The sequence below is a fragment of the Buceros rhinoceros genome, unplaced genomic scaffold (genome assembly GCF_000710305.1).
Source record: "Buceros rhinoceros silvestris isolate BGI_N320 unplaced genomic scaffold, ASM71030v1 scaffold23779, whole genome shotgun sequence".
NCBI classification, from domain to species: domain Eukaryota; kingdom Metazoa; phylum Chordata; class Aves; order Bucerotiformes; family Bucerotidae; genus Buceros; species Buceros rhinoceros.
In genome coordinates, this window is record NW_010431271.1 from 8,051 (window position 1) to 34,445 (window position 26,395).

A 26,395-nucleotide genomic window follows, 5' to 3' on the forward strand; every position below is an offset into this window, starting at 1 on the left:
AATTTCAGTTAGTATTCTCTCCACGCTGACACTAGTGGGACCACACCTGAAATACAAGGTCCAGTCTTGGCTCCCCTTTCCTTGAGTTCGGAAGACTTGTGGTAGCAGTGGAGAGAATCTGATAGGTGATGTCAGGATGGTGGGAGCCTAGAGTACCTGACCTGTGAGAAGAGGTCGACAGACCGTGGCATGTTTGGCAAAGAGCAAACTGAGAGGTAGTGGAATAGCAGCCTACAACTGCTTGGAGGATAGGTACAAAGATGGTGGAGGACAACTCTTCTCAGCAGTGCCAGGTGCAGATCAAGGGGCAGGGGCCATGAATTGCAAGTTCAAGAGCTTAAAACTTAGCGTGAGGGGAAATCGCAGTAGGAAGGTAGTGCAGCAGAGAGAGATGGTAGAAACTCCACTCTTGAATGTTCTCAAGATTCAGCTGGTCAAAACTGCAGCTCATTTCAATTAGTGCTGGTGACAGTCCAGCTTCAACAAGAAGTTGGACTATATGGCCTCCGGTGGTCCTTTCCAGCCAGGATTTTGTTGATTCTGTGAATTGTGTAGCTGAGTGTCAGAATAGCATAGGGAATCAAGTTTTTACCACTGTCATCTCTTCTTAGGCTTAGTTCTGAAAAAAATAAAAAAGATGGTTGCACTTGGGCTGTGGAAATCTGTCAGGTAAGGCTAAGCTCCCCTGTTCAATATTCTGTAAAAGACACCAACAGATCTAAATGGATTTATGGTATGTCACAGTATTGTAATGCTTTTCAGCTAATCTTTTTCAATCAAAAGAAACATTTTTTAGAGGGTTTTTCCTCCTGATCACATGAAGTGTGTCTTTACTGCATAATTACCATAAAAGATCAACACCATACTTGCACGTGCAACTGTAATGATGCTTCTCTAGATAGAAGTGCTAGGAGCCACAGCAGAGTCGCAGCTGCATTACAGTGTAGTAACTTAATTCTTTCTCAGTTTCTTTTTCAAGGCTTGAGCCAGTGTCTTACAATTTTCTCCTGTGGGATATTCTGTGATTCTTTATCGCAAGCTGTCAGGTTCTAGAAAGTCATCCTTTTATTAGGAGGAAGGTTAGTGAGGTACTTTCAGGCTGGGTTAGCTCATACATGTCTCTTCACTGCAAAGCAGAAGCTGAACTCTCTCTGATAGCCTGCAGCCTTGCAAATAAGTTTATGTTCAGACTTCGTGTGAGTGAGGAGTCAGTATTTTTTTTATGAAAGCTGTAGAAATATATGGACTAGAATTCATAAAAGGTTGAGTTTCACCATGCACCAAAAACACATATCTAGGATTTCAAGGAAGTTTCTTGTAAAATATGTCACGTTTTCTGATAAGGGCATTCAGGTTAAAAAGAGGAAGAGTACACTTCTGACAGCTTTTGCATAATTATATACAAGGATATACTTTTGGTCAAATATTTTTCCCACTGCACTTTGCTTACAGCAAATGTGAAACAAGTTTTATTTTGTTCTAGATTTATTGGTTACACACATCAGGATAGAAAGTACCTCCAGCATTATGGTGTTAACTGCAGTATGCTGGAATATCAGTTAGTACCAATTCAAATAAAAGAGCAACACTTCTGTAGGGGTTTTGGGAACACTCAGGTCCTGATTATTTTATTTAAAGCACTGTCACCTGCATGCTAAGTAAACTTAATTCTGTTAGTTATAAAAGATGTTTAAATAAATGTTAATATCCGGGGAGAGATTCCTATTATGTGCTTACCTTTAGATCTCTCCTGGTACAACTAGGAAACAAAGTTAACTATTCTGGTAGTATACAACTACAATGTGTGTCCTTGTTGGTTGAAATTACTAAAGATTTGGGTTGAAAGTAAATTTTAACATTGTGGTAGATTTTTAAACTTGTTAACGTCATCTACTCTCCATCACTTCCTTTTTCCAATGATGTTTCCATTTGGATCAGTAATCAATATCTGTACATACTGTATATAAAAGAATGCATGTAGGGTAAATTAGACATAAACGTTAGGTTAAGAACTGTGGAATTTTTAGGTGTTGTGTTTCAAGAGGTTATTAAACTGAAATCAATGTTTCTGTATTTGGGTCGTGGAAGAGCAGTCCTGTATTTAGGCCATGTCTTCAGTCATGATAGATAGACAAAACCCTGTGCATTATTTTTAAGGGCTAATCATGTTTTGAGTGGGGGAGATTTTTGGTTGGCTTTGGGGGTGGGTTGGGGTTTTTTGGTTTTCTTTGTTTTTTTTTTTAATTATTTTTTTAGTGTCATGGTGATTGAGTAGGAGCTGTAATCCTATGCTTGAGCCAGTGGACGCTGTACTCCTACAAGACAGAGTAGCTGTCCTTCAACAGCTGGTTTAGCATTTTGAAACCCCACTCTATTAGCACAGAAACGTGTGTTTCTAACTTGCAACCTCCTTTTTACACACAAGTTTACATTCAAATTAGTGCTTCATGTAGGGAGAAGAAGAAAGTACTACCATCACACTGTGGAAACACTCACGTGATACAGCCTAGATTTGCATTTCCTTCCTTCTTTATCAGACAAGCAATACGCAGACATTCCATAATTAACAATGTGCAGGTTTTCCTGGTATCTTCACTGCCCCATACGTGATTTCCCACGTTAATAGTAGATGTTCTGAGCGATTCCTAAATGGATGATGTTGCACTAATTCATTGTTTTCAAAATGAGCATCCTTTTACTTCTCCTTTTTATAGACTTTGATAAAAGAAAATTATATTTTCATCAAATGCCTTCAGTGAGGTAGCTTGGCTATTCAGTCTACAGGAAGTCGGTGTGGACTGCAATTTATATTGTGTTTTTGAGGTCTTGAATTGTATTTATCATACAGCAGTTTATGAATGGAACTACTACTACAAACTGTTAGTAGCTGGTGTTAAAGACAGCTTGGTGAGACCATGAAAATAGTCTCCAGCTGCTAAAAAAAACCCAGTGTTTTGAGCTACACTGCCATTGACCCTGTTCTTGATGCTTTTAAATATACTGTGCTTAACTGATAGTTCTAAGTGTGGTGTTCAATATATTACCGATATGTTTCCTTAGGAATAAAATACCTGTTAATGTGCTTTTTTATTTTTATATCATACATTCTTTTACTACATTAGTGCCTGCTGCATGTACAGTTTTATTAGAACAAATCTTTTTTGAAGGGGTGTTCTTAAAACCTACTCTTTTTTCTTGTGATTTTTTAGGTTTTGGTGGAGCCTTCTCTGCTCCACTACTACTCTAATCTAGCTGAAATATCCAGGCAAAAGCTTCTCAATTCTTCTTAATTCAACTTATGCACAGGCTTGATTACATACAGACTTGCACTCAAATGAATATTTTAACTTGTCACAAATAAATTAAAGCAGGAAAAAATACTGCTATAGTAAACTACAGATACAGACACTATTTTTCACTTCTTACAAGTCAGTAAGTCATGTTGAGGGTGTCAATGTGCAAAACAAATTCTCTTTTTAAAGTTTTCTATAAATATTAAAGCGATTCCCCTTTTCTAAGAAAATAGTATGAAAATTCAGAACATCAACAAACAGGGCTGATTGAACAAAGGAAAGAGTCAGCAAATGACAAAAGTATGTAAGCATCAAAGGTAGACAATTATTTAGGGAGCTCTGTAATTTTTTTAAAACAAATTGAGTACAGCAGTGTTTAAACCTTCTAAGGGTTTGGGCTATTCTTTTTAATAGAAACTTTGAAAGACTTTGGCATAGTGTTCCATTAAATTTGTGTTCCCAAATTATGCTGAAATATGCAGACTAAATGATGATAGAATGAAACATTATGGAGTATGGGGGGAGATATCGAGATGATGAAAGTGAGGGAATTGAATGAATTTTCTACAGTTTTGTTTGCAGAGTGAAAAGATCAAAGGAATGTCATGCCAGGAAATAATTCTTCGTGAAAGACCAGGAAAAAGAGATTTTAAAACTCTGTGATGTTCTAATTTCTGTTTTCTGTTGTCTGTAACTTTGTTTTAAAGCAGATGGCAAGAAGCAGAACCAGACACCTGTTACAGGACCCACCATACCCACCCAGCCCGTGGCTCGACCCTCGCAGCCTCCACAGCCTTTGCAGCCCTTGCCACCAAACCCTGTGCAGCAGACAGGTGTGCCGCCCCTGGTACCAGCCCCCCCCATCCCCCCCCAGCCCGTGGCTCGACCCTCGCAGCCTCCACAGCCTTTGCAGCCCTTGCCACCAAACCCTGTGCAGCAGACAGGTGTGCCAACAAGTGGACCTTCCCCAACCACCCTCCACGTGTTACCTGCAGGTAACTTCATTTTACATTGTTTCGTGAAAGCAGTGGCTGCTTTTTTTCTTAAACTAGACTCTTGTATGTTCTACATTGCACTAATCTTTTCAGACAAATACTCAGAATGTCTGAGTCACTTTTTTATCTTCCGTTCCTGTTAGTTTCCCATATCTGTTTTTGTAAAACTGATGAAGTTAAAGGGAACGATAGTCTTGTTGGTTTGGAAAGAATTCAGGATCAAATGAATTCCATGGAGAGGAAGAAAATCCTACTAAGGATGGATGGTCATGGAAATTCTTAAATACTGTTGTTTGTAAAAGTAAAGGAGAAGAAGCAGTTGCATTATTTAAGTATTGAGGGGAAAAAAACACTAGCAATATCGCGCCTAGTTCTGTCCACCTGCACTGGCAATTAATCCTTTTGGCAGAGTGAATGGTATGGCTGACGCTGAAGTTCCATCCTCTGTTAAATGTTATTGTGTCTGCAGTGTGATTTGTTTGTTTGCTTTTCCCCTTTTCTTTCTAACATAAAGAAACATAGATCCTCTTTTTTTTTTTTCTTTATTTTACTCTCGTCTTCTGTATATGATTGTTGAAGATTAGTTGGCATTAGGATTTTCTTGTGACTGATCTGTTCTACAGAGTCTTTGGGGGTGGGCTTTATATTCTCCAAAGCTTGTGCTTACATTCAGGACCTTTTTTTTTCCCCCCTTTTTTTGGACAGGGGGAAGAGTATTACATTTATCTTTTCCATTTGGAATTGGTATCTATATTGGCATTATTATTTCAGGTGGAGGTTACTGTTTGGTTAGGCTTTCTCTTTCCTTGCATTATCAAAGGCCAATAGAATTTTACAGAGAGAGTTTTTATTTTTCATGGCTCAGATGAGCGAGTTGTCCAGAGGAGGTGTGTACTCTGGAATAGGCATCTCAGATTAATGTCCTGGAATTCCATTCTAGGTTGTGATCTGTCTGTCTTGTTCCAGCTCCGACAACAGTGAATGTAACTCATCGGCCAGTGACTCAAACTGCTGCAAAACTTCCTATACCAAGAACTCCCACTAACCATCAGGTGGTCTATACCACTCTTCCCGCACCACCAGCTCAGAATCCTGTAAGAGGAGCTCTCATGCCGAGCCCAGGTCTAAGGCCAGTCAACCCGCAGACTGCAGGTAGGGGATGCTTTCTTTCAGCCGCATTTTAGCGTGACACAGCTTGATATGTTCTACCTGGTGGATGTGGGGTTTGGATTTTTGGTTTGGGGTTTTTTTTTAAATACTAGTCCAGATTATATTGGTGAGAGCTTTTTTCCAGCTTACAGACTTGAGACACATCTCAGGCTATTAAATCATTCCTTTTGCAGCTATGTGGATGAGGAAAAAATGGATTTAAGTCATCTCAGCACTAGCTTTGCCAATGAAGCATCTCTGGATGACATTGTCTGATACTTTAGAAGGTAGTGGAAGGTAATGTGATGATCACCACTGTTCTGTAAAAAGATAGTTAGACTGTTTTGTTATGGAGTGACTTTATACAAGTATGTAGTAAATGGTGTTCAGTTTCCTGTCTAAAAGCTACATTTATATCAGGCATCCTAATGTAATTCTTTAACAATCTCTGATGTCCTGTGCCCAGAAAATTTTCTTACTTTCTTCAGGCCTGGACAAATGAAATTTCTCAACAGATGTGTCGGAAATTGATAGATAGATGTTTGAGTTTCCTTGACTAGAGATGTCAACAAATTCATCTTGACTTTGCAAAGGTGTAACCGGTGTCTTCCCATAGCAGTAAACTCTTTTTCTGAAATGAGCAGTAATGTCAAAAATGAAGCCCTTAAATGATAGTTTTACATTTTGTTAAGAAGTAGTAGATGTTAGCTGCCTTTTGTTAGCTCCCCACAATTTCTACACTATGTATATTTTAACATCATTATGTTAAACATAAATTTCCCTGTTCCAGTGCACTGAGTGCGAGCCTGCTTTTGTGATGACCAGGTAGTGATTTTTTTAGACACCCTCTGTATAAGGCAGACTCAGAACACAGCGTGTTTGAGCCATGTAAGACCGTACCTATGTAGGTTTGTGCAGAAATAATCGATTCCTTGTGCTGAAGCTATATTTTTTGGAAAGGAGAATATCCACGTATGTCTGACGACTGGATTCAGCTGCGTTACCATGGGCTGTGAAAAATCAGCTGTGCTAGCTGAGCAGAAATCAGTCAGACAGTTTGTGAGCTACTGCTGTGAAATGTCAGGGTGTGAAGAAATCGCTGTTCTTTCCAGAGCAGTTGCTCATATTTATTAAACTTCTTACACCCTTGTGCATTTGACTTTGGGTTCTTCTGACCAGCAGTATCTTTTGAGGGACACATGTGCATCTTGTGATCCTGTTGGCAAAAGGCCATATTGGCAAGGTAACCTCAGCCCATGCTTATCGTCACCCTTAGCTACAAGGTAGACATGTGTGAACTAGCTGTTGTTTTAGAAGTTTTGAGAACTTAACTGTGCCTTCACATATGTTTAATACTTTTAATAGTATTTTCTTCTTCTGTACCAAAATATAAAATACATGTTTTTGTCAGAATCTGCCACTTCTTAGAGCAGGTATTATACACATCACTAGTATTAACATCTACAGAATACCTTCTTGTGTTAGGCATGCAACATAAGTAATGTGTTGTTGAAGAACATCGTACACCATTTTAAGGCCTCTTCTAGGAAAACTCAGTGAGTTTTCCTGAGGAAACACGTTTTTTGGGCAGGGTCACCCAACAACAGATCTCTGTGTAATGTGCTTTTGACCTGATGGTCCAGTGATAAGCATTGAATGCTTATCTTTCAGTTGTCTGCTTAAAAATTCTCAGAAGGCAGGTTTCCACCAAAATAGTTAAGATTCAGCTTGACTAAACCCTGAATAACCTAATTTAAGAGCCTTCTTTCAACAAAAAACTGGGCCAAATCATCTTGAGAGGTCCCTTCAAACCTGGACTTTCCTGTGATTCTGATAGAAGCAGTTCTGTTACTCTGGTTTGAAAAGCATGTGTGTGTATTACACAGTACTGTTGCCTGACAAGCCACACAGCGTGTAAGGAAATGACAGTTCCTCCATAGCACTGTGCGTTCCCTGTACCTCAGGACAATGAAGCCCGATGGTTATCCTGGGCAGATACAGGACCAGTTTAGTTAGAATACGGATCATTTCAAGGCTTCGTATTTGCATACCGGGCAGAGGGAGTTTGTGTATCGTTAACAAAAAAGCAATCATGTTTCTGGATCCCTTTTAGCTGTCGTGAGTTTCCATCTTTCAGTGCATTCTACATTATTTTACCTTCTTTGTTGCACAGCTTTCAGAAATGCTGCTACTGATGTGTATCAGTTTAAATTATCATTGAAACAGTCTTTAGTGTCAGTAGCAAATTCTTCTGCGTAAGACCTCTGTGCTTTGTCTTTGAAAAGATGGACTGTGAGAACTCCCTCAGTGTTTTGCAAATCAGAGTTTTGTACTTCAACTAAGTAGTAGGCCTACCTAGAAATAATGCTAAATTTGTACCTTGTATCTTACTGAGGCATTTCTGTCCATCTTTCTTCAAATTATTGTAATCTTCTGAGATAGAACCATAGTCATGCTAGAACAGAGAATCTGATTGGATCCTCACCGATGAGAAATAGCCAAGTCAGGTGACTGTTTATCCTACAGGAGTTTCATTAGCTTCTTAGATGGATGTGCCAATAGGAAAAAGATGTGAAACAGCTACCTAGAGTTCAGCACTTTCGTTATAAAAGCAGTAAGACTTTAGCACTTGGAGTTCCCTCTTCTGAGCTTCAGACTCAAGAGATGACACAGTCTTCTGGCACTCATCACCTCTGACTGCAGCTTGACAGCTATTCATGTAGGGAAGAAATTGCCATACAGTACCTGCGGTTTCCTGACACGTTGCTCTGCAATCTTTTCTGGAGTACTAGAATGCTTTGATCTCGTCCAGGCGTGAAACTAGGGGGTGGTGGTGACTACCTCAAGTCTTGACTGTCTAGACGGCAAAAGAGGAACACCCTAGGCAACCCATAACAATGAGCAAAAGCTTTGAGCTCACAGAACATGCATGTTCCAACAGTAAGCGGACAAAAGTTACTTAAGTGAGTGAGATGTAGTATAACATGAATGAAACCTTGGTAGCTTACAGGAGTTCTGGATATTATCTACAAGGCTGTAAAAGTACCTAGTTTATTCCCGACAGTCGGGTCATTCTGCTGTGGGAATGAATTACATGGTGACACCCTTGTGGTGTCCATTCTGTGAGGAAGGACGAGCTGCTTCATCAGTGACTTACCTTTATTGGTTTTGGTGCCATCCACAGCACACCTTTCTGGCACTTCAGTACGGAGCGGGTGTCATTCTGCTGCAGCAGCATTTATCTTTTCTTTCTGAATACCAAAGTGATGCAATTTCTCTTTTCATTGTTAAGCTCCTGTATTTCCCACACTTGCCCTCCCCACCCATTTATTTCATGCTAAAAATGTTTAAAACATTATTCTGTCCCCTCTGCAGACATAAGCACTTGCTCTCTTCACTTTTACAGCTTCAGGGGATGGGAGGTGGACTTGTTGTCGTGCGGTTACTTCACCAGTCTACTGGTGGTTTGAGGGGAGCGTATCAGCCTGAAATTTGGTGCTACCCAACTGAACTGAAGGAGTTGGTCTTCCTGTGTTCTGTTCAGCTGATTTTAAGTACTGAGTACTCAGAGTATTCACTGTGCTTCTTACAGGTATGGCCGTGCGGATGCCTCAGACTGCCTACGTTGTGAACAACGGACTAACTCTTGGATCTGGAGCACCTCAACTTACAGTGCATCATCGACCACCACAAGTGCATGCTGTGAGCAGTCCTTTTGAAATTACCTCTTCAGTCTTGGTAAAGGGCATGGAGTTCAGTCCTTCACCTCTTTGGTGGAAAGCAAAGAGGGATACAGGGGAATAACTGTGGCAGCGATCATCTGTACAGCTAGAGATTTATATGTGAATAGTAAGACCTTTGGCATCCCTGGTCTCACCCCTTCTCAACTTTTGCTGCTGCTCTCTTGCTTGTGTGTTCTCTGCACACAGGACTTTGAGTTGTGATGGTTGGGTGATTGCAAGCTCATTTGTTTCCGTTTGCCTGGGAATGCTGAATTAAAGCCTCCTTCCACTGCTGTAGACTCTGACCTTTCCCTTATTGCTCTTATGTTGCTTAGGAGCCACCACGCCCTGTACATCCCGCCCCACTCCCAGAGGCACCTCAGCCAGCACGCTTGCCCCCTGAAGCTGCCAACACTTCTCTGCCTCAAAAGCCACAGCTGAAGCTGGCACGGGTACAGAGCCAGAATGGTATTGTGCTGTCATGGAGCGTCATGGAGGTAGACCGGAGCTGTGCTGCTGTGGACAGTTACCATCTCTACGCCTACCACGAGGACCCGAGTGCCACTATGCCCTCCCAGTGGAAGAAGATCGGAGAAGTGAAAGCCCTCCCGCTACCTATGGCATGCACTCTTACGCAGTTTGTGTCTGGCAGCAAATACTACTTTGCGGTCCGGGCTAAGGACATCTATGGACGTTTTGGACCCTTCTGTGATCCCCAGTCCACAGATGTGATCTCTTCCCAGAGCAGTTAAACTAGAGATCTTTGGAGCCTTTAAACTTGTCCTACTACCAAGAATTACCCCAGTTTTGGAGGGTTGATCCCATGCATGAAACTCACTTCTAAGTCCACTCTCTGCAGGATTATTTTAGACAGCTGTGTGATACACTACATGCATTCAGAACCAAAATAAAAGTCTCACCTGCAGCAAGACAGCCTGTTTTTTCTGGATAGCTCAAGCCAAGGAGCATTTGAAAATCTCATTTTCCTCTTCCATGACAGCTGTTCCACCTAGATACCTACCTAGCCTTTATCCAAAGGCACCCTGGATGCCTGGGATTCCGCTTCAGAGCGGGAACAAAATAACAAATTACAGTTTGTCTGAAGCAAAACGTACACATCTGTAATACCTATCAAAGCACTAACATGAAGGCAAAACCAGATTGGCCTCTTGCCCCGCAACCGCTCTGTGAGCAGGCTCTGATATGAATGGTGACTTAAGGTCTCACTTTTGTACTGGAGGATTGAGTGGTCTGGTCTTATTTTAACAAATCGTAATGAGCTCTCTGAGGGGGAGGAAAGGGAACTTCAGTCTAGCCAGGAAATCTCTATGCGCATAAATATGGAGAGGAGGGTGGCGGGAACAAAAAAAACTCAACAAACCACCCCACTACCTCCACCTCTCCTAACTAAGAATGCTCCTCTACTTCCTCCATCATCCCTCACTCAAACTGGGAGCTTTCCCAGGTCAGATCTGAAACTGGATTGTAGAGACTGCATTTGCACCTCTCTAGCTCAGATAATGTCTCTGCCCTTCCCCTCATACACCCAGCCCTATTTTTTTTAGATTTATTTTGTGCCTTAAAGAATGATTTCAGAAATAAATGTAGCCAGATACCTTGTGGTGTTCTTTTATTTGCTTGGAATTACTTTTCCCTTTACCCTTCCTTCTAGCCTTTCATTACCGCTTCTCATTTTCCTGGCCCACAGTAATCATTATTTCTGTAAAGACCAGGAAGTGTTAACATCTGCTGATGCTGGATTCGTTTTTATCTGCAGTGTCATCCAACCCTCTCCTTACAGTGGTGCTTGAGTAGTTGTTTTTGTCCGGTCCAGAATATCGGCGTACACAGACAGTATTTTCCACCAGCGCCTTTCCCTGTTCTCTTGGGAAGGCTGTATGCTGCAGTTCAGCCAAAGAAGAAACCCCTGTGGTGTGGCACCATGAAAGCTCCTGGCTGTTGACGCTCACTCTGGATGTTCAGCGAGTACAAAAAGACAGGAGGTTGGCTCCCCGGTCCTCTTCTCTATCTCAGTCACCCGCCTGCCTCTGCAGAAAGCTAATGCACCCAAAGCGCTTGAGAAACGATTTTAGACACTGGCCTAAAACTTTGTGAGCAATTGGAGATGTTAGTAGGCTCTTTCATGATGCTGCTGAGATGCAAAAAGAAATTGGTGCATCTGGCCCGCTGTCACTGACATGTTGAACTTGCTCTTTGCAGAACCAACTTGTAACACACCTGGACAAGAAAGTAGGTGTAAGGTTTTATTTTGGCGCTTTTCAGAACAAGGACAACAGTCTCACTCCAGCCAAGCAGAACCCAACAGTGGATTTAGAAAGGAGAGGGTCTTTTTTTTTTTCATCCCCTTCGCCACGTAGCAAAGCTGTAGAAGGTAACATTTTGTAATGTCAGTGCTCTCTTTCTTTAACATTTTAAAATGTAAAACAAGGTTGAAAAGGGGCAGGAAAAATTAAACCCCAAAACATGGCTGGTTAATTATGCTGTGAGATCATGAGCTCTTCAGTAGTGTCCCCTTCAAGAACCCTTATCAGTGAAAGAAACCGCACTGCAGGTTTTTGTCAATGGTATTTTACTGCACTCCTTCCTGTAGCAGGGATTGTCACTTCTGTCAGGTGAGTAACAAGTATTTTCTGTTGGAAACTTGCATTTAAAGTACAGCCATTTTAATGATTTGGGCGAGCAAAAATTCTGTCTATCATGAGAGAAGGTTCACACAGAATATCCTCCTGTATGAACAACGTGTAACTTTCCTGTGAGTAACAGTTGTCCCTGTATTACTGGTGCCAGTAATCAATAATGCCTTGAATTTTTCTATATTTAATTAAATGTTTTGTCTGCCCATTTCAAGGAATAATTAATAATGCATTTAGTCTGCTTATGGAAAGTTGGGTCTTTACGAAGCCGGTGCTGTAGAGAGGTCCGAGCAGTTCACTCCAGCTGATGGCTGTCAGGTCCTCCTTGGGCAGTTGTTTAATGTATCTTTGAGGTGGTACCAAAGGGCCGTTGGCCATATCAGTACAATGAGGTTTTATAGGTTGAAAGTTAAAATAAATATTCGAGTACAACCTAGAATTTATGCTGCTTATTTAACTGTGATTCCAGCCCAAACTATACAATGAGCTTCTCTATAGTTTGTGCTTGTGTTTAGGTCATGATTGTTCTTAGCTCTGTCTGGTTTGGGATAGGCAGAGGGTGAGAGTCCTGCATTAGAATTTCTTTTCTTTCCTCCAATGGAGGTATTGTTAGGGGTCGTCTGATAATGTGTGGAGGTTTCGTGGGCCATATGCATAAAGAAAGAGGACTCGTCTTCATTTGCAGAAGAAAGATGTAGTTCTCCACTGAACTGGTTGTAAAAACTTGGATTTTAGCTTCACAGATCCATTTCCGCTATGTATGGCAGAGTGCGGTTGATTTTTTGCGAGTAGATGAAATATGCCAGTTGCTGACCGAAGCTATCGCAGCTCTGAGGTGGAAGCTGACATCTCTTCTGCTTCATCCCAGCAGGGTGGTTACAGGCCCAGTTTGAGGATCTTAAGTAGTGGTGGCAAAGTGTCTGATAAAGCACAGCTTGACTTTCAGATGGCCAGCTCAGTTTGGAGACCTTGAAGGTAGCTGTTCCTTAGGCCACACACACAGAGAGATCATTTTCCTCCTGGAGCAGATCTCTGCAGTGCATATTCACCCCTTACGGTAACAAACAGGAGTATTCCTTAATTCCTTAACTCATGGCACTTTTCCCTGTGTTGTAGGGTGGGTGGTTATTTTACTATCCGTTACCTCCCAGAAATAATAAAACTATTGAGAACTAACTTTTGCTAGCAACAAACATTCAGAAATAACTGATTTCATTTAACAGACTTTATTTTAAAGTATTACCAAGATACCCAGGAACATTCAGCAGAGGTTCTCTTCACACCGTGCTTCTAGATGGGGCTCTTCCTAGAAATGTTAGTTGCTGGAGGCTTCCAATAATCCACTTCTGAACAGGCTAAACATCTCTATATGGCCTTTTAAGTGGAAGGGTTGGGTTTGGTTTAGTTTCTTCTCAGTGTTTCATGCAAATTTTTCCATCTTACTTTCAGTAGCCTGTATGACGTTGTTGATGACTTAGTGTTTTGCTGTTGTGACTGGGTATGTGACATTTTGGTAGTACTCCCCTGGATCTAGTTCCCTGTGTTTTGCCAAACCCAGCACAGATTCTACAGCTGTGTTCTCCATCCTCATTTACTTTCCCAGTTGGTTTCAGGTTTGGTTTGTTCTCTGTGTGAGATACGAGGGCACATGGATGCCCAGGTTGAAAGTAGTTTGAGGTTCTGGTTGGAGAGGAGCCCTGCTGCAGAGAGCTGATGGCAAAATGCCGTTCCTTTCCTCTGCGTTCATCCTAGTTACAGCTTCAGTGGCCTCCTTTATTTCAGTAGATGTCTAAAAAAGCTGTATTGTATTGCAGTGGCTAAACGCCAGGAAGAAGCTGACTGTAGGCAGAGTGTCTACTGCATCGGTGCTGGCAGCCTCAGAAAACGTGAGGGAGCAGAGGCGGGTTTCCCTCAGCCTGTATTTTATTTCCATGCTCTAACCCGCTTGCCTGGGAGTAGTAGTTGGTCTTGGACTTTGCTCCTTTTAATTATTTGTGCTGCCGTTGGCCATGGCAGGTCACTAACCGTAAGCACTGAGGCACCTGCCCATCTCAAGGGTTTTAGCACAAGGCTGGAAAGGCCCATGGTGTCTTCATAAGGGGTCTTACCCTGCTTCGTTTGGAAACACGGGCAAAACCCCTTCTGCCTTCAGTGGAAACACAGTTGGGCCCAGCAGCAGTATCTGAGCACCAGTTTCTGTACTGTAACAAACACAGTCACTTCAGCCCTTCCTTTAGCCTGTCTGTCTTAAATGTCCAGTAAGTTAGCACCCATGACGTGCAGGGACTGATCAAATCTGTTCCTGTTCCCCCAGCAGCCACTCCCCAGTACTGGAGTATTGCGTACGCTGTACAAAATCAAGCTGTGATTCTGCCTTCTTACAAACTCTTGAGTATTTTCATTTAGTCAAAAATATCTATCCAGATTTTTAAATAGAAGCTCAATATATATTAAATATATATTTTTTTAATTTGCTGGTTCCTTCCAAACACCTTCTGAGGGGAGACCGAAAAAAATAAGGATAGCTAAGAGAAAGCAAATGAAAGAGTTTTCCTTTTCATCCCTTCCCTGTATCTGTTAAAATGCATCTTTATTTCTTATTGTCATTACACAGTATTCTGAGCATATACTGAGCATTCTTTTTTTTTCTTATATATACACATACATATATATATATTTGAAGTGCTGTCTTAATTTCACGGGGTATAGCTGTAAATAAGATAACTGGGTAGTAGCTGTTTGGGGAGTCCTGTTCAGCTTCAGTAATTTAATTTATTGGCTAAATCCTTTGTTAGGAAACTCAGAATCTGATTTCTTGTTTTGTTTTGCAGCTGGACTTGTAAATACAGAAAATGTGGGACTGATTTAATGTCCAATTTAAACTGGACAGTTGCTCTTCCCCTTTTTGTATGTACTGTAGATTAGTGTGTGTGTCTGTGTAACTGTAGTGGGGTTTTATCTAACAAGCCTGAAATTTATACTTTGAAATAAACTATTGGGTTTTTACCTTTTGAGTCATCTGTGCTTAGTTCCAGACACCTCAGGAGACAAGGCTGTCAAAAAGAGCCCAGTGTGTGCTCTTCTGAAGTGTTGCCACCTGGAGGAGGAGGGGACACTACAGATTGCGTGGAGTTGGCAGGCTTGTTGCCACCTTGCTCAGGTAATGTTGAGCAGCAGTGGTTTGGCTCTAGGTTGTGCCCAGAAAGTCAACTGCACAATGCTGCCCTTCCAGCCTTCTCATGGAAGCAAAAACCAAAAGCAATGCTGTAAGTTCTAGAAAGTCACCTGCCAGGTGCTTTGCAAAGCAGAGGGGCTGTGTGTCCCGGACAGACCAAATCCAGGAACTTGCACCCCAAACATGCCCCAGAGCAGGACAGGAATAGAAACCAATTTGCTGGCTGATGCGATGCTCCTCTCCCCCCAAGGGGCTGGGTTTGACCTTTGAGAAAATAAATAGTCATTCTTCCAGCAAGAGGCTTTAGACAAAGTGCAGGCGATGGCAACTTTGGTTTTCACAACAGCCTTAGCAGTAGAGTCTCAGGCCTGCAGCAGTGGTCTTGGTGTGCTCAACTGGCTGTGCCTCTCGAGCCAGGGGGCAAGCTGTTGTGCACAGAACTAACCGCATCAGTCACAGGTGATAATAAAAAGGCTGTTTTAGTGCAGGGATCAAGAAAATCTCTCTTCCCCACCCTGTTGCTTTTCAAGGGTAGCACCATCAAAGATGCTGCGCAGCTTAGTCAAGAACCAGTAAATTGCCTTACGAGAAGGCAGCATGGTAAAAGCTGCCATGTGGGCCCAACTCTGCAGCCAAATTGTAGAGAGCTCCAACTGAGTACTTAAAACCTGGACTTACTGCCATGCCTGCCCCAAGTTAGTCCTGAGCCCAGACTTCAAGGGTGCATAATTAACTTATGATAATAATTAGTTTTCTGGCTCTTCCTATAACTTGCTTCAACTCTCTGATCAAAGGCTGATGGACTCTTGTGAAGTCTGAACACAATCCCACATCAAAGTCCAGAGACTTTCTGAAACTGCCTGTTCAGAACATGAGTATTGACACTGCACATAGTTTAGCGCGTTGGTGTTAGATGGTGTAACCGCTCTGCTCAGGCACTGTTGTAACTGCAGTTTATGGTGGTTGGTATAAAGGGAAGTGACCAAGTGAACCTACAGAGCACTCGGTCCATTTTGCTGCAGGGTTGCTGTGCCCTGCACTCAACAGTCTGCTTGGAAGGGTGGGCTACAGCCTCAGTGCCAAATGTACGTACAGCCAAGTGCACCTCTGGAGCGCTCACGGGTGTCTCTACTGTGTAACACAAGGAAACCAAAACCCACCAAATCCAGGAATAGCCCAGTAGCCCAGGACACTGACCAAGAGAGGAAGTTGATTTCTCCCTGCAGCACGCTGGGCAGTCTTGCCTCCACAGGCTCTGGTTAGACCTTCATGGGTGTCTCCCGCTACAAGTGCAGGGGGGGCTGTGGACAGATCTTGCCCCCTCTGAGAGGTGGGGCCCTGCAGGGTATGACCAGGGAGGGCTGAGCAGGGGTGAGTTTGTTACTGGATTTCTGAAAAGTGGCACAGTAACAAACAGAAGCTAAAGCTGCCATGAGTCATAAGGTGTTTCCTCCAGAGGCATTCTCTAGTGAGTGAACAGCAGGTTCTTCTTATTATTGCAAGAGAGGTTTATCAATCACAACCACCTCTCACTCCCATAAATTAATCCCCACCAATGAAGTTCCTCTCTGGCCAAGACTGACAATCTGAAGTTTAAAATTCAGAAGCCACAGGACTTGGGGGAAGAAAAAAAAGAGAAGCAGGATCTGAAAAAGCCACAAATCCCTTGCTTAGAGCATGCCTTCCCCTTTTTTCCCCAGCAAGATTTGCAGAGGGGAGTAACACACTGACAGAGTTTAACTTTATGCAGCTGTCTGACAACCAGGCTCTCAGTTCTCTTACCCTGGCCTATGGGTCCACAGAGCCCTACTCAAACCCTTTGCTTCTGGTCCCAGCTGTTGCTGTGCTGGGGAGAAAAACAGGACCCAGCTGCCATGGCCAGGGTTGGCAGGTCAGCCCAGGCTGGCCTGCTGACAAAGGAAGGACATAGGACAGCTATTCCTAAGGGGAATGTGACCTGCAACAGCACACCCATCGACGGCAAAAAAAGTCACAGGAATTAGTATCGTAAGGCTCATGAGGTCCCACTGATAGAGCTATTTATTTACTTGCAGAAAAGGGCTAAGTAGAGCTCTGTTTTCCCACAACTCCATATTTGTTTGACCACAAAGCCGCTCCTGCCTCAGGACGGCGGGCAGCTCTCCCACTGCCCGTGCCCAGTGGGCATGTCCCCCCTGCTGCACGCCTCTGCTCCCTGCAGGGGCAGCATCGAGGAGCCCCCGCACCGAGACCTCTCCAACACTGCCATCAACTGGCAACTTCCTGGTCCCTGGAGACCAGCTTCTAAACAAACAATACCATTCTATTAGTGCTTTTTATGTAAGAAACACCGGGTGACAAGGCAGTAACTTCACCCTGCACCGCTGCAGTGTTACAAACAGCCCTCCTCCAGCCACACTGTGCTTTCAGTCTCAGACCAGCATCTGATTCTTTGGTTCTTGCTGTCAGCGCCGATCCCTGCACTGCCCTTCACGACCCAGCTCCGTGCCTTCTCTGCCCGTTACAGCCTGTTCAATTCAGCTAACTTCAGTCTGTGGCAGTCAGCAGCTCTGCAGCTGCTGGGCTCCAGTACAGGAGGTTAAAACACGTCTCTCCAGGCAGTGATCATTCTCTGCCCGTTACAGCCTGTTCAATTCAGCTAACTTCAGTCTGTGGCAGTCAGCAGCTCTGCAGCTGCTGGTCTCCAGTACAGGAGTTTAAAACACGTCTCTCAAGGCAGTGATCAGCTGCAAGCACCTCAGGTACACCAAAAGTGACCCGTTTGTATTTGGTGGTTAGCAAGAAAGCACCAGGATTGCTGTCCTGCAAGGATGGAGCTGCAAACAGTAAGTCCCAGTGAGAGCTTGCAAAGCTGACAGACCAGGCTGAGGGTGAGCTACCCCTGATGACAGGCCAGCAGGAACGATGGACAGGCCTTCACAGGCCCCAAGAAGACACCACAAGGTAAGTGACGGGCAGCCAGTAGAGCACTTAGAGCAGCCAGGGTCCAGCACAGAGGTAGGGCTGTTTGGTTGAGGGCTGCTGTTTATGCTCAGGGGTGCCCCACTGCTCTTCCTCCAGCACAGCTGGAACAGGGCAGGAGAGGTGACTCAGATTGTGAAACATTACATGGAGGTGGTCTTCTGTGCGCACAGAGCTCGGGGCAAGGATGAGTCGCACGGGGCAAGGGCTCACACAGCAGCCGAGGTCCTTGCAGTCCCAGCTGTGGGTGAGCCAGACCCTTAGAACAGGAGCCATCACCTTCACTGGGAGAGAACCTTGGGGGCAGGAGTGAAGGGAGGGGGTGCTGTGTTTGTTTCAAACACTGTGACTAGGGCTGCCTCCTCCCCGCCGCCTCTGGCTGAAAGCACCTGTGAGCCACTGCCATCGCTTTTGGCTCACAAGAGACACCAAGCAAACATCATGCTCATCCGCCTGTAGCACAGATGCAGCAGCAACTGGCACGTGGCCCAGTGCTTACATGTACAGCGTAGCCATGTGTCTGGGTACCACAGCAGCGTAATCAGCTCAGCAAATTTCACCCAACAAAGGGCTGTCTGCAAGCACTTCAGCAGTCAGTCATTTTACACAGTGCTCTCCTGCCTCTGAACATGGCAGATGTTCTCTCCAGCCACTCACACATCACATCCTCCTGTTCTACCAAACACATCACTTCAGTCCCTGTGTGGACTTTTCATCCTCAGCAAAAGCTTTGCTGTAACTTCTGGTCTCGGTCTTCCCTTGGCAGACATCCACCCTACTGTGACAGCCAAGTATCTGGTGTAGAACCTCCCCCACCATCCCCCATCACAGGAGCTGAATTCCAGGGGCTTGATCAAAACCTCACTGCTGCTCATTGTTCACCTTCCTAATACAAGGCAGCACTGTTTAGCCTGGACCATCAAGCCACAAGGAAAGAGCTGTTTACCTTGTTTTACTTAATTACATATGTAACAAACACCTAGTACAAAACAGCGCCGTGACTCAGCTCCGCAGTGTAAACACAGGTAACTAAGAGTAGTACGTTCAGCCCCAGCCCTCACAGCCGTCTCACTGTCATGTTCCACTTCCACAGCTGAGGGAGCAGGCAGAGCGGTCACCAACAACAGCATGGCTCACCAGTAAGATGCACTGCACAGACACACAGCTCTGCCCCGGCTGCCACACTGCAGCCTGGGGCCGTGGGGGGGATGTTGCAGGGTGGGGGTGTGTTTCCAAAAGCACCAGGCTGCTGTCAGAAGTGGCCGGGCACATCCCTTCACTACCTTTGCAGCCTGAGTGTTGTGTGCTGCTCTGCTGAGACAAGGAAATCTTGCAGACATCACCAAAAGCCATGCCCTGTAGATGACAGGCACACCGATCTGCCATGGAGAACACAGCCTGGACTCTCTCTCCCACTAGTGATGCTCCTGGATGCAAGCACTGCTCAGACAAAAGCCAGACATCAAGTCAGCCCTGAGATAAGGCCACCACGGGCCAAAGTAGCCACCTGGCTTGGCCCAGCCCTGGAGGCAGGTCCCATGTTGCTACGGGAGGTGGTTCACTCACTGGTCATGCTGCAGTTCACTCTGGCTCTGGGAACAGCGGTGACAACTGCTCACATCACCAGAATGCAATGCCATACCCTCTTCCCATCAATCCCCGTCAGAGGGAAGGGCCACCCAAACAGCTCAGAAGAGCAGATCATGCACTGGGCTGCACTGAGGCAGCCAGTGTCAGTACAGAGTGCCTAGAGCAGGCAGGACGGGGGAAGCAGGTAAGGCACAGGGCATGTGGACATCAGGTCAATTTATTACACACAGGAATGAAAGTTTTCATTTAAAAAAATTACATTTTGGAATACTGGTGCTGGGTTTACAGGATTGGCCTCATGGTGACAAAGTTAAAGTTGTAAGATTCCGGCAGGCCCTGGTGTCGCGTGTGGTTAAACCGTTTCCAGGTGAAGACAGGGAGACCACCCTGTACTGGGGGGCCGTTGATGGCAGTGGCTGTGAATGCTGAAGCCAGGCGGAAATCTGACACCTGTAATAAAGGACCGGAGTTCAAGGCAAAGGAGTCGTGTGTTGTCTGACATGCGCCCATCCCTCAGAGCTGGAACAGCTCCAGAAGATGTGATAATAAAGTGAGCAAAGGGAAACACGTGCTGGTCAGGCAGCATTCCTCCCCAACACGGAGCCATCTTCAGCCACAGAAGAGCCGGCACTGAAGGGCAGTAGCAAAGCACAAGTCCACGCTGCCCTCCAGCCCTTTCGCTAGCCAGGGTGAGAGAGGCAGCACATCTGCCCTCAGGACAACCCTCCCTTGGTGTCTCCCAAAGAGCTGGACCTGCAGCAGGCAGCTCAGAGGGTCTGACTTAAGTTCTGCTGTGTGTTAAGCACTGGGGCTGTTCCACAGGGTATGTCAAGGTAAGTCGGGAAAGGACAAGAGGCAGCACAGAGTTAATATTGCTGCCCAGCCTCTGCCCTGTTCCTCCATTATCTCCCAAGAGGTCCCCAGCCTGCTCCATCTTCCCAAACCAGGAAACACCAAAACTGCCTTTAGTGTTTATAACCGCCAGGTTTGGCCTCTGCTCTGGGCTATTTCTCTCAAGGCCCCTCTTGGTTCCCCTGTCCTCCCCCTGCCCAGTCCAGCCCCTTCCCCTTGCCTAACTGTGATGGCAAAGGCACCACAGCCGCCGTGCACAGACCCACTCCCTCAGCAGACTCCTCTACACAGCAGTTTCCTGCATTCATCTCGTAATAACCACTTCTGGGAGCTCCTACTGGCCACTTGAGCAGGCAGCTGGGTTTGTGCAAGCTACTGGACATACAGCACCGGCAGTGCCAAAACAGCCTCCACAGGGCCCATCCCAGCAAACAAACTCATGATCCAGTAATGCAGCAGGCTGGACCCCTCAGGATAAAACCCTGTAGGCCTTCCCGGCACACCAGAGCTGGACAGTTGTTTACCCAGGTACTGCACTGCCCCTTGCAGTGAAAACATCATACAGGCTGCCTAGAAAAACTGCTGTTTTCTCCAGGACAGTGGGGGCTAAGGATTTTCCCACATCCCCACAAAAAGCAAAGTGACCTTCACCAAACTTTGCTCAAAGCAGTTTCACAGAGAGGTGGAGCCCTGCAGCAGGGTGACTCACTGGAGAGCCAAGCTTTTGGAAAGGTAAAGGTAAAGCTAAAATGAGGCTGAAAACACATTCCTGTGGGATCGGGGCAGGGGGAGGAGGGGCACCCACATAGTTCCCATGAACAGGAGACTGAGGCTGTACAACAGCCACCCTCCTGAGTGAAGACTCATTTCAGCCTTCTCCTAGGCTTTTCCTGCTGCAAGGCTTTGGGGTTTAACCCCTAAACACCAGAAGTTCCCACTCTTCTGCACACCTCCCCCTGTATCCTCTGCCACTGTGCCAGGACTGGTGTCAGGGACAGAAGACAGGACTCTGCACAGAATTACCATCTCGAGATCTGCTCAAGGACTAGGACAGCATGAAGAAGGGGAACAGACAGGCCTGGCCACGCCTGCCCTAGTGCAGAGTCTGATAGGAGCACAAAGAGGCTGCAGCAAATGTTCAGCAGATAATGAAACTGAGTTAATTTACCTTGGAGTCATAGCAGCCTGCAGGCACTGGAAAAGAAGGATTCAGGTCTTCCCGGCAGCAAATGGTATTGCAAGGATTGTGCTCAGCATAAGGATCATGCTGGTAGTCTGGGGAAAAGTGTGGCAGGGAGAGAAGGAAGGGAAAAAGAAAACAAGTCAGTCCCCTCACAAAAAAACTGATGCAAAGTGTGTGAGCCACTAAAAGCTGGGTGACTGCATTGGCAGAAACACAGGTCTATCACATTCCTCTCATGCTCCTCCCCAGGCACCAGCTAGGAGACAGGACGTTAAGTAGGCAAACTCCTAATCCAAGTCCATACAGCTATTTCTGCATCCCAGGGGCACCACTGCCAACCTCTAACCACAAACATCTGCAGCTCCACGATGAAAGCTTGCAGGAACTTTGTCAGGAGAGAAAAGCAGAAGAGAAGGGGAAGGGGGGGAAGGGAAGGGAAGAGTGCAGCACCAACAGGCTTTGTTTTCCTGTTCTGGACTGAAAAAAGTGGCAAGGAGCAAAGCCTTTGAACATCCACACTAGTAGCTGCGAGCTAGGAGGGGAAGGTGGACAAGCCTCAACACCTATGAGCATGCTGCTACTCACAGCCCAAACATCAGCAATACCCCACCCTGGGAGAGGCCTCCCAAAGCCCAGGCATGTTTCCTTTAATTGGGAATACAAATACAGTATCTCAGTTTATCTCTACTTGGAGATGGGCTTAGTCGCAGGTCAAGCAAGCTGGTTTTAATCCAGTTAAGGAGAACCCTGTCAGGGAAAAGCAGAGCCGAGCATTATCTCAGCTTTGCCAAAGATCATTTGTCTCAAGAGGGGAAAAAGACCTGAAGTTTTACACTACATTCTCCAGTCTGATCTGACCTAACTGCTGTTTAGGATTCAAGACTGACAGGCTGTAGATGTGTTAGGTAACAACAGTCCACAGAGTCTCTTGGACTGTCAGAAGCTCTCTGCAAAGGTCAAACAGCAGGCCTGAGGACCCCTGTTCCAGAATGAACCCAGTCTTGTTTCTGTGAGTGTAACTTTAGACCGGTTTCCTGCCTTGGCAGTAAGCTTATGTTACCTTCCTGCTTTGTATGTACTCTGCAGCTAGGGCGCTTTAACTCAGACCTGTATGTGAGCCTGCAGCTTCCCATTACAATCCCAGAAATAAAAGTAACACTGTTTTATTAAGATCAGCTCTGCAGAACATAAACATGTGTCTTACTGTTGTATCTCATGATGTACTTCATGCTTTCCAAGCTGGTCACCTTGCCCTGGTCCCGACGGAAGATTTTTGCTCTTGGAGCAAGCTCATAAGAGAAATCCATGCCATACTTCTCAACGTATGCTGCATACCCACTGAGATTGTAAATCTTTTCATGGAAAGGGATATTGTATGAAGGCCAGTAACCTGCCAGAGACAAAACACTATCTGTTAATCGCTTCCAAGAGCGTTCAGCTTATCTCTTACATCAAAAAGAAAAACAAACCTTTTTCCATGCTGCACTGCCTTAACAGCACATCAAGGAATAACACAAACTGGTTTGAAGACAAGAAAATAAGGCAAGTCACTGGCATGACCAGGGTTGACTTCCAGTGTAATGCCACTGGAGACGGTACCCAGGCAACCCGCCCCCAGACTTCCACCCTGAGGACTCATCCTGCAGAGCAGCTGAGATCAGACTTGCCAGAGTCTGAGGTGAACACACAGAGCAGCCACAGCCCTCCAGCAGAGGTTTCCCTGCTCAACCTCAGAGGAGCACTAAGATCATTCACCTCCACCAAACTTCCCAGCAAGTGGCTTGAAGTCACTCCCTTCCCCTGGCCCTTCCCATCTCACCAAGGCAGAGTAATGCACCATGCTGATGTCAGGGGTGGAGGGATACACACAAACACACACACACCACAGAGCTAAGAGGGGTGAGCAGGAGGCAGGCCAGCGAAGAACACATGCACCCACTTTGCACAGTGGTGGTTGGAAAGCTGTGGTTGCACACAGTGATGAGGAATAGCTGCATGTTTTCCAATATCTGCCTTTGAGGGTTAAGAAGTGATTAATCAGCAGAGCGGAGCTCTGCCCCAACTCTTCCAAGAGCAAGTGTGAATCCTGCAGCTTTGCTAACTCTAAAGAGCAGGGTTACCTGCCAGAGCTCCAGAGAGAGTTTTAGGCAGGCAACATACAACTTCCGGAAACAAAGACTAGTCTATAAAGCAGAAAAGCCTGTAAAGAGCCAGGAGACCATCCAGGTCAGGATCTGGGTATAGCAAGTCCTGGAAGAAACATGAATGCATACCTATACCTTAACTTTTTTTTTTTTTGCAAGACAGACACCAAGGAGTGTTAAGGCAGAGAGTGTAAAAGATGAGCTGGTGCCAAGAGCAGAACACTTTCAGCTTCTCTCGAAAGAACTTGAGCTCCTGTTGTCAGTAAGGAATGATGCTTCTCAAATCACAGACACCAGGATTTGGCTTGGAAATTTACTATCTAGACACTGGTAAACGCAGTGTTCCATGTATTAACATCAGCCCAGCACACAGTGAGGAGTGCGGCCCCAAGATGCTCCAGAAAAATCAGCTGGGACTCACTGGGAGAAATACACACAGATACAAACTGAACTTCCTGAAGGACAGATACACAGACAGCACAAGCACCAGAACACAGCCTAAGCAGAGGCCTTACCAGCTTGGGTCCTGCCTAGCACGCAGCAGAGACAGAAATACCCTGTCTGCTGGCACATGCTTACGTGACCTAGAGCCCACCTGAAGAAAACAAGTCGTGCACATGTTGGGTTGTATCACAGGTGTCCTCCAGAACTGAGCACACCTCCCAGCCTCTAACGACACAGGCTGGAAGACACAGATACATCAGCTTCCAAACCAGTCGGGTTTAGCTGTGGTTCAAGATAGTGCTATTGTCTCACACAAATGCAACACCTCCCTTTGCTCACAGCAGAACTCAATTCTCATTCTCTGTTGTCTCTAGGTTTGTTTAAAAGAGAGTTAAAAAGCCAATGTTGGTACAAACTCCCTCTGACCAGGCCAGAGCATTAGAAGTGCATTAACTGGATACCAGCTACAAGGCAATTCTGGGGTGTGCCAGATCAGCCGCTCCACAAACTCATTAAGCCAGCACTGCTCTTGAGAAGACAAACTTCCTTCACCTGGGCTGCCCGAGCACCAGGGAACAGGGCAGGGATTTTGATGGGACTTGTCTGGTTTCCTGAGTGCCATGGAGGAGTCCAAATCCGCTGCTTACAGGAGTAGTGCTGGCTTACAGCACCTGAGGTCTAAGGCAACACTTCTGCAGTGCACTTCTGTGTGCCGAGCGCTGCCCTTCCAATGTTTAAGCTACCAGAGACAGACTGCTGCGTTATCTAATACGTGCAAAGTGCATTTAGATTGCTGGGAAAACCCATACTGAAAATGTAAAATAACAGGTAACTTCTAGTACATGCTGCCACCTTCCAGAACTGAGTGGTCACAAGACCTCTTAGGAGGGAATAAACGGCCACTATGGGCCCAAGCCCATGGGGACAAGCCTATGCGCCAAGTCCTACAGGGAACCCTCTAAGCTTGGCCTCTCTGCAAAAGCAGTGCACTGCTGTGACATGGCTGCATTGCTTCAAGTGCCAGAGCTGGAGGGTCTCTGCACCACAAGCCACAACACAGCACAGAGAAGCTTGAAGCATTTGATCATCTGGATGACATACAAACATCAGAAGATAAGGTGCAACAGCCTACTTTCCTATCTTCAGCAGATAGAGGAACCACAGAAGCATAAGGGAGAGACATGGATATTTTTTTCTCCAAGTTGTCAGTAAGAAACACCTCATAAAGCCACACTGACATTGTGGCAATGCCTAAAATAAGCCAGAACTTTCCAAAGAGCCAGACACAAGGAAAAATTCCAAAGGGAAACAACACCAGCTGCTACGTAAATGCATTTCCAATCACTTTGATGATGAAGAGCAATTCATCAATTCACTTCCTCAACACACGATTAGAAGAGGGAGCACAAAGCACCAGACAAACACTTAAATTTGTGGAATGAGCTCAGATTTTTAGATGCTGACACGAAGTGTCCAGAAAACACTTCTGAATGAAACCTGACAGCAGGTGTTTTGCTTCACCCAGGTTTCTGTTTGTTTTTCACCACACAGCTGCTAGGGCATTAAGAAATCCTTTAAATAGCAAATATTTATCAGAAAAGTCCAGGAGCTGAATCTAATACAGAACTTCTCTCATGTTTAAAAGCTCATCTCCTTGTAGGGCAACCCACTCAAATATTTCAAGTAGCTCACAGCATCACAGTTATTTAGTACTGCTTCAAATAGACTTCACCTGTTTCCTCATGGCTTTCTAAGACAGGGCAAAATACTACCAGGAAAAAAGCAAGAAAAAAATTTCAAAAAGGTAAAGTCTGTTTTGCCCTCCCCTGCATCTAAGAAACACAGATGCTCACCATATTTCTGCCACAGCATCAGGAGAAGTGAATGCAATGTTACAGACCTGGCAACAGAGGGCTGCTCACACAAAGTTTTACCACTTGAAACTCAGCACTAGCGTTCAATAAACCCCTCCCAAGTACGAAGCATGATCCTCCATCAGCTGGCACAGCGATGGCTTTCGGAAGCCATTAACTACTGTAAAAGCTGTTACCTTTCCGGAGAATATTCGTTTGATCAGAATACTGCACAAGGGTTGGGATCTGCTCAACAATATACAACGCACCGTCATCAAGGCTCTTCTTCAGCCTGACCTTCTTCAGGTCCAGCACCATATACTGGTTGTTGTAGGTCCCTAGGTTCGAGAGCAAAGACAGAGTTACACGTCCTGCCTGGT

General features: G+C 45.2%; 2 protein-coding genes across 2 annotated transcripts in view; one reads left to right on the top strand and one right to left on the bottom strand.

Annotated features, from left to right (window-relative positions):
* The first annotated feature begins 5,280 nt into the window (after positions 1-5,280).
* LOC104499824 (activating transcription factor 7-interacting protein 1-like) lies at positions 5,281-10,130 on the top strand. Its single transcript, XM_010143382.1, has 3 exons — positions 5,281-5,440; positions 9,030-9,139; positions 9,495-10,130. Exons 1-3 carry the CDS (start codon positions 5,398-5,400, stop codon positions 9,909-9,911), a joined length of 570 nt encoding a protein of 189 aa, XP_010141684.1. The 5' UTR covers positions 5,281-5,397; the 3' UTR covers positions 9,912-10,130.
* A 9,603-nt stretch (positions 10,131-19,733) lies between these two features.
* PLBD1 (phospholipase B domain containing 1) overlaps positions 19,734-26,395 on the bottom strand; it is a 32,152-nt gene continuing 25,490 nt past the window's right edge. The window contains exons 8-11 of the mRNA XM_010143383.1: positions 26,213-26,353; positions 22,779-22,964; positions 21,560-21,666; positions 19,734-19,989 (exon numbers count right to left, since the gene is read on the bottom strand). Coding sequence (XP_010141685.1) covers positions 19,822-19,989; positions 21,560-21,666; positions 22,779-22,964; positions 26,213-26,353 — 602 coding nt within the window. The 3' untranslated portion in view covers positions 19,734-19,821. The remainder of the gene's footprint in view (positions 19,990-21,559; positions 21,667-22,778; positions 22,965-26,212; positions 26,354-26,395) is intronic.

Bases quoted from the DNA above. Each gene is read 5' to 3' on its own strand.
- LOC104499824 (XM_010143382.1), top strand. From the start codon at position 5,398: ATGCCGAGCCCAGGTCTAAGGCCAGTCAACCCGCAGACTGCAG. The intron at 5,441-9,029 runs GTAGGGGATGCT...TGCTTCTTACAG, and splicing joins AGTCAACCCGCAGACTGCAG to GTATGGCCGTGCGGATGCCT. The intron at 9,140-9,494 runs GTGAGCAGTCCT...TATGTTGCTTAG, and splicing joins GACCACCACAAGTGCATGCT to GAGCCACCACGCCCTGTACA.